The 12882-nt window shown below is 47.5% G+C and overlaps 2 protein-coding genes across 3 annotated transcripts; both read right to left on the bottom strand.

Moving 5' to 3' along the window:
* Nucleotides 1–259: 259 nt before the first annotated feature.
* LOC117896852 (calcium-binding mitochondrial carrier protein Aralar1) lies at nt 260–8046 on the bottom strand. 2 transcript variants are annotated; one of them, XM_034805379.1, is made up of 10 exons: nt 7702–8046; nt 4123–4275; nt 3450–3612; nt 3293–3384; nt 3031–3225; nt 2745–2968; nt 2128–2294; nt 1941–2059; nt 1258–1867; nt 260–1183 (listed from the first exon to the last, which is right to left on the bottom strand). In XM_034805379.1, the coding sequence occupies exons 1-10, from the start codon at nt 7717–7719 to the stop codon at nt 897–899; spliced, it is 2028 nt and encodes a 675-aa protein (XP_034661270.1). In that variant the 5' UTR covers nt 7720–8046; the 3' UTR covers nt 260–896. The 2 variants fall into 2 exon arrangements, with proteins under 2 accessions (XP_034661270.1, XP_034661268.1); XM_034805377.1 differs by lacking the exon at nt 7702–8046 and adding an exon at nt 4448–4602.
* Nucleotides 8047–10080: 2034 nt separating this feature from the next.
* On the bottom strand, nt 10081–12642 carry LOC117897768 (STAM-binding protein-like A). The gene is made up of 6 exons (XM_034806813.1): nt 12509–12642; nt 12129–12427; nt 11430–11984; nt 11055–11370; nt 10883–10995; nt 10081–10819 (listed from the first exon to the last, which is right to left on the bottom strand). Exons 2-6 carry the CDS (start codon nt 12242–12244, stop codon nt 10654–10656), a joined length of 1266 nt encoding a protein of 421 aa, XP_034662704.1. The 5' UTR covers nt 12245–12427; nt 12509–12642; the 3' UTR covers nt 10081–10653.
* Between the last annotated feature and the right edge of the window lie 240 nt (nt 12643–12882).

Below are 12882 nucleotides of genomic sequence, written 5' to 3'. Positions count from 1 at the left end.
AAGCAGCTTTCAACAGAGAGAATCGTTGAGGGACGGAATACCAATTTCTGAGCTAGTTTCTTTAATGGGCAATAGAGGCAACTAGGACATTCAAAGGGTTACACAGAAGGTTGACCGAAGGTATTCAGACTCAGTAAATTTAGGTGGTTTCGCCAAGAATTTTTATGGATTGTATCGAATATATCAACTTTCAAATGCTCTACCGATGAATTGTCTTTCATTTGTATTCAAATAATTCAAAATAACACTTGAACAACGCACATTTGTTTTCAACATATATTTTATTGGTTTATTCTTTATTAGCTAAGAGGTCATTCATTGCATTTCCTTTGCTTCATAGTTGTTTTAAACAAATTCGTACTAAGATTAGAAGGACTACGCTTTAAAAGTTCCATAGAGTGCAAAAGTTGACGTTCAGTGATTGGTTGGTAATTGGTAGATAGGTAATTTAGTGGATTGGTAATTTTTAACTAGTTAACAAAGTTTACAAAAAACAGTTCTACACTTTCCTGAATAGAGTCTCCACATAAAATCTTTTATATGTATATGTACAAACATTTTCTTTTGGTTTTCTTTTTCTGTTGGTTTACTTGTAGGTAAAAACAGTTGATGAGAGCCTACTCCGCAAGCAGCAAGGCTTGATTTTCGCCCCCATTATTCAGATACAATAGTACAATATATTCGGTAAGTTTCCGGTTCGTTCTTCTGCGCCTTAAGCCTTTGAAAAATGCTCAGTGCTTCTCTGTGTGGTGTGTGTGTGTGTAAACGCGTCCTAGCTAAAAATATATGCTCCATTTTCTATCTATGTTGCACCACAGCTCTGCTCAGATCGCCCCCAATCCTGCTGGACAACTCTTGGACTACGGGGCGCTAGGCAGGCGGTGGCGCAAGTATAATCAGGACCCAGTTGTTGCACCGGGCGTGGCTGTGGCGGCCCCACGACCGAAGCGCGGCAGGTACAGGCCGAACTTGGACTCGACGCCGGCCAGGAGAGGCACTGCCGCCTTGTAGCCTCCGATGTGGTCCTGTGTCCCACTTGCAGCGCTCTCCAGCGTATTGGCGGGCTTGTGCGACTCGGATCCACGGGGTTGGGTGCCGCCAAAGTCCACGTAGAAGAGGCGCTGCATTAGCTCGTAGGTGACGAGGGTGACGCCGAACTGTGGCGACGACCGGAAGACTCGAGCTGGTGAAGAAAAGTAAAGCAGCACATTAGAGTTACAAATATGGAGCTCGAACACGTGGAGGTTTTAGTCTTACCTGCTGTGCCCTTCCAGAAGGCGCGTGGACCCTCCTCGGCCATGATCTTTTTGGTGGCATCCCAGACACCTGTGTAGGTGGTTTGCCCGGATCGGGCAACGACCTGAAGGCGCGTCTTGATCACATCAGCGGGCGTGACCAGCGAGGCAGCAGGAACTCCAGCAATGGCTCCGGCGGCCAGTAGGGTCAGCGGGTGGTTGTAGCCGTTCTTGTCGGCCATCATGGCCTTGGTGTGCGCGTAGGTTGGGAAGTAGATAGCCGAGAAGGGCACGTCGCGCAGCAGGCAGGCACGGGCTCCTTTGTAAAGCCCGAAAAGACCGAGCTCCCGAACCACAGACCATGCGCGAATCTTGTTGCCGCTGGCTATCTCACCTGCCACCTGCAGTCGGATTTTGACGATTTCCAGAGGATTGGTGAACACCACTTGGGAGGCGCCCGCACAACCTCCAGCAAGGATCTCGGACCAGACCGGGATGTTGCCCCGCTTGTCCGACAGCTTGTCGCGCACCAGATCGTTCACCGTCAGCTTAATGGCCTTCTCCGGCGCCACGCCCATCAGCTGGGGCAGCAAGCCTCGATACAGACCCAAGGCGCCCTCGTGACGAATAACCTTTGGAAGACAGTGGTCAGAGTGGTCATTGTTGGAGGATGCTCGAGAGAATCACGAGATCCGGGATATTCACCTTTTTGAAGCAGTCCCACGAGTTCCTATAAGCCACCTCTCCGATGTAGGAGCCAGCCCGCTGGTTCTGCATTCTCGTCTTAACCAGATCGATGGGGTAGACCACAGTCGCGCCCACAGCTAAAACAATGGCAAATGGTGGATTATCATCGGGGAATATTGTGCCCACGGATAGATAGGTAACACACCTCCAGCAAATGAGCCGAGGGTGAAGCGGTAGCTGCTCTCCAAAACTTGTATAAAGGCCGAGCGGTCGGCGGGGCTCTCCACGGCTTTGATCTCTGCGAGGCGATGTGTGATATGCTTGGTGTAGTGCTCAGGCGCAATGTTGCTCAGGTCGCTGTAGTCGATGCGGCTGTGGAGAGGATAGATGACGGAGGATTAGTCGAGCTCTTTAAAGTGGGATCTTATAGAGAGGGGCTTATGGACAACGACTGGGTTATGCCTGGGTGGGTGGGAATGCTCGGATACTTGGATAACGAAAGCAAAACTAAGACCAGGGACCAATTCACTTGCCTACGCGTTGCAGCCTTGCGCTTCTTGCGCTTCCACCACCTGATTTCGAGATGCAACATGGAACAATTTCGGAGAGTGCAGTGCAGGAGGGGAGAAACAGATACAGATACAAATACAGAACAGATGGAGAGAAAATATACAAAGATGCAGCGATTAGGACATTTAGATTGACATTCAACGGAGGGATTCCTAAACATTTCGCGGACAGAGGCACTCTTTCATCCACTTTCACAATCATTCAGGCAAAACTAAAGGTCAGCACATAACGAAGCTCGGGATGATATCTTACCCTGTCTGCTGCACGGTCCCCGTCAGTTGGAAGAGAATGTCTATCTCTAGGGGCGTGATTTGGCTCATGGTCTGGGCTGCGTAGAGGAGCTGGTCCTTCGTGACTGGCTCGGATCGGTTGCCCTGGGTGGCCTGCAGGTAAACCTGCTTGATCAGCTCCATGTTGTTTAGCAGCGAGGTAAATGCGATGAAGTAGGGGAAGCTCACTTTGTGACCCTCAGTAACCTGCAGAGCAAAATGATGCATTACTTGCGGAATAGTGAATTGAGAAGGGTTCATCTACTAACCGCCACCAGGTTGTCCTTGACGTCGGGCGTCAGTAAATGCCGCTTGACCTTTACTATGATGTCCTGGAAGTCTAGGGGGGAAATGAATCCAGTGCCAGCTGGATCCTTGCTGCGGAATGCCTCCATGGCGTGCTCCTCGTGGAAGTCGTGCAGCAGTTGCGTGAATTCAGCATAGTTGATGAGGCGTTGCTTTTTCTATTCGATTCAGATAGGGATCACTATAGATTAAAGATGCAATTGGAGTGCAGGAGCCGCTACGTACATCACCAAAGTAGCGCTTGATGAAGGGTCCGTCCAGGCTAAAGGGTATCTTTGAGTGCAGTTCGGTTTTTTGTACGACATCAGCAAAGTCGGCTGTAAAAACAGATATTTGATCAGATAAGGCTTCATTCCACTCCAAAAGATCGGCAACCACTCACCATAGGAGACGTTTCCGTTGCCTTGGCGGTCAAACAGTTGGAAGGCGGTCCTGTAGAGTGCGTCCGGGGTGCAGAGCAGGCCCTCAAATGCCTGGAACTCCGAGAAGGAGATGAGTCCATCCTTGCTTGTGTCAGCGATGCCCGCCAGCAGGCGTACCGAATCCTGTAAAGGTGCGGATCGCGTTGGACATTAGACCGGTAGCGAAACTTGTTATGATTAGCTGCAAAAGATAAACTGCGGACAGAGAGTTGCCCCCGCAGACTTCGGCACCTGGAAATCAGAACTAAGCCCCCCGGCCCCGATCGCCCGCTCGGTTCTCAGGCCGTAAATCGGTCCGCGGCTGATAAGCGTCCAATTAAAATTGAATCTGTGACGTTGGGCTGCCGGGCACGAGGCAATCAAGTGATTATACCCATTCGGGTGTGAGTATAACCAATGGGGGAACCGCCTTCCAATTCGCGTGGGTCAAGGGCCGTCTGTGAATCAGCGACCGTGATTTATGATACAGGTTGAAGATGTCTGCGGGAGTTCCGAGCAGCATAGGACTGTCTAAGGGAGTTCACGTTCCGATAAGATAAGCGCGTGTACGCTTCCCGCACAAAGTCGCCTTATCAGCCGCTTCGAATAACCTTGCAATGACCCGAGGAGTGCATCGACGGCGCCCATACTTACGTCATTAAATGCAGCCTCCGAGAAGAGTCCGAGGAAACGGCGGACAAAGTCCTCGCTGGTCATGTACTGCTCTCCATCCCGCTGAAGAGAAGCGTACTTGAGGAAGACCTCGCGCAGCTTGTCGGTTCCGGCGCGCTTCAAGAACGAGGGGGTCTGGGGAAGACACGGAGAGAGAGAGAAAAATAATGAGAGACAATGATAAGTGATGGGAATATGCTCTCTGGTATGCGCTCTCTTGGGCCGCAGTACAGAAGCAACACGTGTCACATGAGAAGGAAAGCTTTTTGCGCATTTAATCAAACTATTATTTTTATTATTAACCTACAGTAACGGAGTTCTTTGTCAGAGGCATTCTAATGCTGTTGCTGCTACTGCTGCTGCTGCTGTTCCCGCTGCTGCTTTGACTTCTGCTTCACTTTTACTGTTGTTTTGCACCCAATTAGCTCATCAATCCCCACTGGCCACTGGTGCCCCTCACGTTTCCAAACTTAATGAGCAGCGGCTAAGCAGCCACCACCACCACCATTCTGAGAGAACAACACTGAGAGAACTTTTATCTCTTTCACTCTTTTGCTTATCGCTCGCACGTTCTTGCTCTCTCCTGCTGCCAAGGTGCGTTTAGGCAAGGTGAGGTGCTTACCTGACTTTGACTCGCACACATATCTTTTTTCTCCTCCATTTTTCTCACCTGGCACACCGACAAAATAAAATGTGCATCTATTATGAGAGAGCCTCTAGTACTGGCTCACCTCAAATTTATATACTCTGCGACTCAGACTTCTAGGGGCTCTCTTATTCTGATTCTAGAGCTCTCTTTAATGGGGAGCACTCTTAAGATGTCTCGATGCACAAATAACATAATCGAAAGGTCACCCGCCGCCCCGTCAACAAGTTAAGCATTGATGACAATACACCCAATCATTCCGTTCCCGTTTATCAATATTCATTGACGTAATGCGATTACCCAGCGAATGTAATTTAAATTCCCCTCAGACCTCTTCAAGTTCGTCTGATTGCTGGTGGCTGTTTTCCACTGTTTCACATCCTCTGTGAGCGAATTACGAAAAACAGAAACAGATTTCGTTATGAAAGCTGCGAAAGCACACAAACAATTATTATGGACCGAAATGCTAGAGATATAATTAAGTCATTATTTCCTTGCTCTTTTTGAGTTTGCATTTGTTTGAACTCTTATACATACATACATAAGTAAAAGAGGAGGTTCCAAGAGGATGGATCACTGTCAGGGTGATCCACAATCGTTATGTTCAAACCATTTTTTTAGATAAAACCTAATCAATGTGGTTTGGAAAGTTTTTTTTACTTTGATTATGAACATTTTTCACCACCAATACTCTATACAGTATCCTTCCTTCACTGGATTCATATTTAATCGTTCACATTTTTTATTTGTTTAGCTTACTCATCACACAGTTTTTGCTGCCTCTGGATCCCACAAAGTTGCGCATTGACCTTACCCAATTTCCCCAATCGATTGCGATTCAGAATAAATGAATTCGTTCTCCGGCATTTGCCATGCTATTAAAAAATTATGGGCATAGACAAAAACTGAATTGTTAGCTTGATAAAGATTTATAATTCATGTGCCTGGAAATATGTACATATGTACATGTACATTTGTATGTATGTGTAAGCGGGGAAATTGTCAACTCGTATTTCAATTCAATGCAATTAAAATACTTTATCTGTCGACGGAAGTGTCGGACGATAATGATATCGTAATAAAGAGTATAAGTGTTGGGGATATTCAACTCGAAAGTGATTTCAAGAAACTCCAGCTCAACCCCTTTTAAGCTCATTCCAGACAACAAGAGCATTTCCCTTAGCCACAGAATCCCATCACTTGAGGGGGGATTATTTGCTACAAGTTCCCCTCCGCCACCATTACAAAGCTCACCCGAGGAAAGCTCGTTGACTTCTGGTTGGTTGTGTCAGGCGTGAAATAATCCCATTCGAATGGGTTACGAATAGTTGCGAGCAAAGGAAGCTCCGCTCAGCTCCGGCCTCGATGCAATTGGTTGAAATTGAAATCCTCAGTGCGGTGCCCAAAAGTTTACATATTCACGGACACGATAAAAGTTGACTCTCCTTTTTCTTCCGAGTAGAGTAGAGCCAACCGGCGGGAAATTTTGCACACATGACCCATGTCACAAACACATTAGCGTTTAATTCTTCGGGTTTCCCGGTCTGTTTGTGTTGATTTTTCCTTTCTGTTCTGCCAAGGGTATTGTTGGACCACCAAAATATATTTTAATTTTCAGGAATTGTATATAATATTAAGCACCAAATACTCAAGCATATCTCCCACATGCATATGTAATAACATATGTACATAGCTGGGTGGGAACAGAGTGTCAAAGTGTTCGATGTGAAAGTATGCTTCCCGTGTTTGCTGCTTTGTTGCGTTTGCATAATGAGTTGGTCTTGGTGTAGGTCCTGCCCTGCTCCTAGGCACAGTCAAAGGTCGCTGGAGCAGGTCGCCTTCGTCCTCCGAGCTTTGTCCGTGTCTGCCTGAAGCACGCGGCACGTGCTTGTCGCTGCAACTGGGATAGTATTTGTATACGGTGTAACTGTCTGTAGCTCCATGGAAATTAGTTGCGCCAACGACAGAGACAGCCACGCCAAAGTTTTTGTCTCTGTTTGCAATTTCTCTCAAGGTCAGTCAATCCGGCCGTTCATTATCGCGGTGCCTGTCGCTGTATGGGATGGTATGGGGGCGCGACAAGCCGTGCCGACACAGTAAGTCAAAGAGCAGTTGTCCTATACGGAGGGGGAAAGAGCAGCAAGGACCAGAAACACGACAAACTCAGCCCTAAATCAATGAAATCCAACGTATGCCATGAATCAGCCTCTGATCTAACTTTTCTCCTACAGCCCGATTACCCCTATTCCCGGCCAGAGAGGTTTCTGCTTTTATACATACATACATACGTACATAGATGTGGAGAGAGAATCGTGGGAACTGCTGCACGAGCAGCTGTACGACCACTTGCGGATTACGTGTGGGGTATACTACCGTATGCCAGCCGTCAGCTGTCGCAAGCTAATTGACGACAGACGTACATACATACATATGTACATGCATGTTTGTACATGTACATATGTAGAGCCATAAGAAGAAAGAGAGATATAGCGGTAGTTTTGGCTGCTGGAACGATCAAGAGCTGCATTCGAGAGGTAGAGAGAGAGAGAGAGAGAGAGCCGACCGCCATCTCGTTGACTTTTCCAAAGTCGTGAGAAGAGCAAGCACAAAACAAATTCTCGGGTATTGAAGGTGATTAAGTTGTTTGACAACGGACTGGAGAGTGAGTCCCTCCCAGAGATGACGCTCTTAAAGCTCTCATCCGATATGAATGATATTGTGTTATTTTTTTATATAATTGTTTTGTTTTTGCCAGAGAGCTTTTTGGAGACATCAAATATTTATTATTTGTCTATTTCGTAATAATTCCCCTATCTGATTGGTTTCTTCTTCCCCTATGGTTTCTTGATTGTTAGCTATTCAAGGCACTTGCCACTTGCATTATCTATTTAATTAGGAGCTTCTCCGGGCGTTACCTCTTCCTTATCCGGCATTTCCACTTAATCGAATGAACACAATCGGAAAGTCTCTTGGATCTTCGCGAACTTCGTACACTCGCGTTATCTGGGGATATATTTATCCGTCTATGTCAATCCACTTATCAACTTGATAGCCCGCTTCTGTGCGTCTGCTCCCAACTGTTGCTTATTCTGCGCGTCACAATTCCGACTCCTGCCAATATGAGGGGGATGGGATGAGGGGAATCGAGTGGAAGCTCGACCGGATCAGGGTTACGTATTTGGCGCTACTATTTCACCGTTTCGTTTTTTATTGGACAAGCGCGCGTTTTCTCGTTTTTCCCGTCTGTCGTCCGCTGGCGACGCGTTGCTTTTCCATTCTGAATCGCTATTCTGATTCCGATTCCGTTGGCGGAGAGCTTTTCCCTGTCCCAGTAACAACCGAGCCAAGCGAGTATGGCAGAGACAGGGACCGCGACTGCTACAGCGACAGCGACTGAGACACAGAGATAGAGAGAGAAAGAGCAGCCGCGCTTTCCGGGCTTGCATTTCAGAATTATATTAATTTATATTCGCACTCGGTTTGCCATTGTTTTTCCAACAGCAATGCAGCTGTAGAACAACAATAAAAGCTCCATCGTGCTGGTGGTGTGATGTGTGGCATAAACAACATAAATTTGATAATAGAATTGCCTTCGCGGAAGCAACTTCGGTCTGAGGAGACTCAAGGTGTCATCGCGCCCACTCACACGTACATTTGGGGGGTTGTGGCGGCAAGGTCACGGCTTTCGTGTTTGTTTGTGTGTGTCAAGTGGTTGGGGAAACTGTCGAATTTCCCGTGCACTCATTCAATTTTCAGCTGAGAGCAGACAAATCAGTGAGAGAGCCATCAGAAATATTGCTCATACGTGCCGCTGGCTTCTCTGCCGACTCTGGGCCATCTGACACGTGAATGAAGCATGTTGGGTGGGGGACTCTATAAATAGACTACGAGCGGGACAGCTGAGGCGGGGAAACTGTGCCATCATATCAACGGAGCATTCTGTGGCCTCTCTCATCGGAGGCGTGATTATCCTTCGACTTGTGTCCGGAGTTGGAGGACTGCTTTCATTAAATGAAATGAACAATTACTGGAAGCGAAGAACGAACAGACAGACGCTGTCATGAAGGTTAGCCAAATGTCAGGACAGCTCGGAATGGTAAGGGTGTTTCTTTTATGGCGCGCCACGCACGACCACGAGGACACCCGCCAGGCACTGTCACAGACACAGACACAGAGAGAACGACGGGCGACTGCAAAGCAGAGGCAGAGTTCCACTTCCTTGTTGTCATGTAGAAACTGTTCTCCAGAGCGCTGGGAGTGCATCCTGTAATGGCTTCAACTGTTATCAGAGTATGGCTGTCCATCGCGTATTCTGTTCCCATTCTCCCATTCGCATTCCAACCCCAAACAAACACTATTATAACAACACTTTATACAAACACTTTATACATGGGTTTGCTACAGCCGACGCTTTTCATTCTCCAAGCTGCTCGCGTATTCTTAGACCCCGGCAGGCACCTAATCCTAATCCTCGGCGTGGAAGGGGTAATTAAGGCGTAAACTGGCGCACACTCGAGGCATGGACCTTAAGCCGCCTCTTCAGTGCACTTACTTCTTGGCATTGAGCGGCTGGCGGTGCGGGGATCCAATTAAGCGTATCCGGGATGTGCATTGTCGTTATCACCGATGGGGGATGGATAAAACAACTGGGAAAGCGCTTTTTGGCGGGACAGTCGCTTATAGTTGGCGATTTAAAACCGCCCTCAAAGGTGATGGCAGCTGGTGGATGGACGCGTTGCTCTTTTATCGATTTTTACGCACAAATAGACATGTGTTACTCTTTGAGGAATTACAACCACGGTTTACAGTCTAACACTTAAAATAACAAGTGGAATGGTGCCCAGAACGCATTCAGCCATAACCGTCGGATGGATGGATGCTTGGAGGACAGCTGCAGCTGCACTGGGAGGAAAACCGTGATAGCCCTGCCGAACGGGAATTTGAACTGAGGAAACATGGAAAATTCGAATAGACAGCTGTTTTAGGAAAACAATTAACACTGCGTCATCTGTTTCTGCCACCTCCTTTTTCGGATATGAACTAAAAATCGCGTTGCCAACTACCTCAACTACCTTCGAAAAGCTTTGAAAGTTTCCTAGCTTCCAGCTATGGGAGTTCCATGAATAAGTACATATAAGAAAACAAACCGTATAGGACGAAGTACATAATACAATTGCAATTGGAAGAACAAAGTATAGGGAGCATTGTCTCACTTAGTCGTCATTTGACCTAAAGCCGGCCCTGCCGGATGATTTCAATCTTTTGAAACTTTCAGCAAAAATACGTTTAATTTAATTAAAAGGTATAGCATTTTATGATGATTCTTATTTTATCAACAGGTTATTGCGGATAGTTAGTCATAGTCAGAAACTCACGAGAAGCATCCACAATGGGTTGATCTGAAAGCCGCATAGAGTAGATGGGGATCGGATCTCCTGCCAAAGGCCTAACCAACACATTAATTATTATAGATAGTAACGAACAAAAGAGTAAGCCACAATTGTAAATCACATTGGGTTCTTAAAAGAAAACGAAAAGCAAAAGCTGGTAGTACGTACATCAAATGAAACAACAAATGCCGACGAGTGCTCTAAATAGTTGGATGTTAGAAGTCCCTGATCCTGGGATCAGCTGCATGCAAAAATATATCCCCTCTGTATTCCGAAAATATGTATCTCTGTCTCTCTATATAACGTCTATGGTTAATCACTGTTTGACTGCGTTTTACTCCTTGCTTTAGTCCCTTGGGATTCCATGGGATTCCACGGGACAACTCAAATTGGGAGCTGTTTCTGGTGATGTTAGATCTATGAGGTGAGTGTCCCCTGACGCATTTGCTAAATTCGCTTTGCTGGCTCGCTGGGCGACTATCTGCGCAGATCGATGACCTTAATCTTCGTGTGAACATCCTTCTGGATGTGCTGTGCCTCCATGAACAGGGGCGGGTCATTCGGATGCGGATGGAAGCCCGATTGCCGGCACTGGGCGATGTAGTCCAAACCGTAGTGGGGCGTGAGTATAAAGAAACCAGTGCTGGGCGTAAAACAGAAAAAATAGATAAGAAATGTATTCCCCGATGAGTCAGCGATGACTCACGTGTTGTATTTTGGCGCACACACAATGGCCAAGGCCTCCGGCATCATCATTTGATAGGAACAGTGCGTGTGCAAGTCGACGGAGGACAGGAAAGCGGTCTGGCTGGGATGAGTCTGCAAGGGAAACGCATATTAGAGACTCGAATAGAGACCGCATTGTAGTGTCTACACACATGGATCCAGCCGAGCGTGATGAGCTGCATCTGATCCTGCACATCGAATATCTGCTCTTCGTGCATGGTGTTGCAGCTGTCGGGCGTGCCCTGTTGCTGCGGCGTTATGATGTGCGTGATGTAGAGCTGGTTCTGGGCCAGATGACCAGCGAGCACTCCGCACGTCTCGATGTTGTTGGAGGTGTTGGCTTTCGCCAACTGCAGGAACACCTCCATGGTGTCGCCAGGTACGTGGACGATGCGCAATGAACCGGCAAGCAAGGAATCCGTGCGGTTGTACGACGGCTTCTGGTTTCGGTCAAAGCTTGGCTTTGAGCTGAAAGAGAAACGAATGAGCGGAAGAGACAGTGAACAACTAATTTCTTTCGAACTAACTTGAATGTTTTGTCGGTGGCCTTGTCTGCCGTCGGGAGCAGCAGCCCAGAACCCGGCAGGTTGGTCCGATTGGCTCCTGTGGGAAAGTCGTTAGGGTAGACAACCTGGTCCAACAGGTCGAGATCCGGCGCTGAGGGCTGGTTGCCCTCGTCAATCAACACGTGAAGATTGGCCGGTATGAGCGAGGGTATACTGCTGGAGCCCGCCGCCTGCCTACTGGCCTTCTCCCTCTGACGCTGCCGCTCCCGTTCGCGCTCCCGCTCCAGCTCCTTGACACGCTCAGCCTCTTTGTTGGCCAGGAACTGCTCGTACTCGCTTTGGTAGTGGGCCAACAGCTTGGCGCGCAACTTCTCCGTTGTGGGCATTATCTCGTCCTTGATGCGCTTGTTGATATCCCTCACCTCGGCCTTGACGTTGGCATAGTCCGGGTGCTGGCGAATCTTCTCGATGAATAGGGTCATGTAGCGCAAGTACAGGATGAAGGCGTTCTCGTGGTTGCCCTCCTGCAGGTACACGTTCGCCATGCGCAGCATCTCCGTGCCCGAGCGGTAGTAGCTGCAAAGAAGGGAAATTGCCAATTAGCGAGGACACACACTGAGAACATCCTTCAAAGGAAAATGTGCGCTCAAGGTTTCTCTGTGACATTGAGACGCCTGAACTGTGATGGCCTTGAGCCTCCTGCCTGGAGTCCGGACTTACCGCGTCACAGGCTGATTCTTGTCCACGTCGATGAGATTGCCGCAGTGCGACAGGTGCTTCATCCTCTCCTGTGGCTCCACAACGCCCATGCTCATGTGGTTCACTGCCTTCGACATAGTTTATGTTTATCCCACTGATGATTATGCTCGGCCTGGTATAGCTGTTTTGTACGGAGTGGTTTGTGTCCGGACTTGGCGGCTTCCCACTCGCATTGGCCTGTGCTCGACTCTTGGGGCTTTGGGCTAGTTTGGGTTGTACAAGAGCTACTCACTCACAGAGTCCTCGGGAACCAAATCGGGCTGCCAAACAATGCATATTAAATTATGTAATATAACAGCTTTAATTTAGATTTTCATCTTTTGAAATTGGAAAAAACGAACCCTTTTTAGGAATTTACAAAATGAATGCATATATTTATATAGTTAAGGAATTGGATCAACTTGGAATCAAAATAAAATTACAGCTCACTTTGCAACGCAAAATGAGTCGACTTGGTGCAAAACAGCTGGTGAAATGTACCAAAAATATACCACATATACTGCAAAGTATATAATACCGCAATCATGCTCAATCCACTATCGGTTGGTTTTTAATTGCTCGATAGATTTGGCGGGTTTTTTCAAATTTTAACTTATTATCGCTTCCGAAGCTAATGAATATTTGAATCGAGATTATCCCAATGGGAATAAATTATTACTCTTTCAGAACTGATGTGCCTGTGTGAATTTGTAGTTTGGCCCATTGGACGCACCTA

Source organism: Drosophila subobscura, chromosome O (genome assembly GCF_008121235.1).
Source record: "Drosophila subobscura isolate 14011-0131.10 chromosome O, UCBerk_Dsub_1.0, whole genome shotgun sequence".
Classification (NCBI taxonomy): Eukaryota; Metazoa; Arthropoda; class Insecta; order Diptera; family Drosophilidae; genus Drosophila; species Drosophila subobscura.
Note: the sequence above shows the minus strand (reverse complement) of the source record. Positions and strands in the feature narration are given on the sequence as shown.

Bases quoted from the DNA above. Each gene is read 5' to 3' on its own strand.
- LOC117896852 (XM_034805377.1), bottom strand. From the start codon at position 4,474: ATGCCTCTGACAAAGAACTCCGTTACT. The intron at 3,385-3,449 runs GTGAGTGGTTGC...CTGTTTTTACAG, and splicing joins CAACGGAAACGTCTCCTATG to CCGACTTTGCTGATGTCGTA. The intron at 2,969-3,030 runs GTTAGTAGATGA...TTTGCTCTGCAG, and splicing joins TCAAGGACAACCTGGTGGCG to GTTACTGAGGGTCACAAAGT.
- LOC117897768 (XM_034806813.1), bottom strand. From the start codon at position 12,244: ATGTCGAAGGCAGTGAACCACATGAGCATGGGCGTTGTGGAGCCACAG. The intron at 11,371-11,429 runs GTTAGTTCGAAA...TTTCTCTTTCAG, and splicing joins GCCACCGACAAAACATTCAA to CTCAAAGCCAAGCTTTGACC. The intron at 10,820-10,882 runs GTGAGTCATCGC...TTTTACGCCCAG, and splicing joins TGTGCGCCAAAATACAACAC to CACTGGTTTCTTTATACTCA.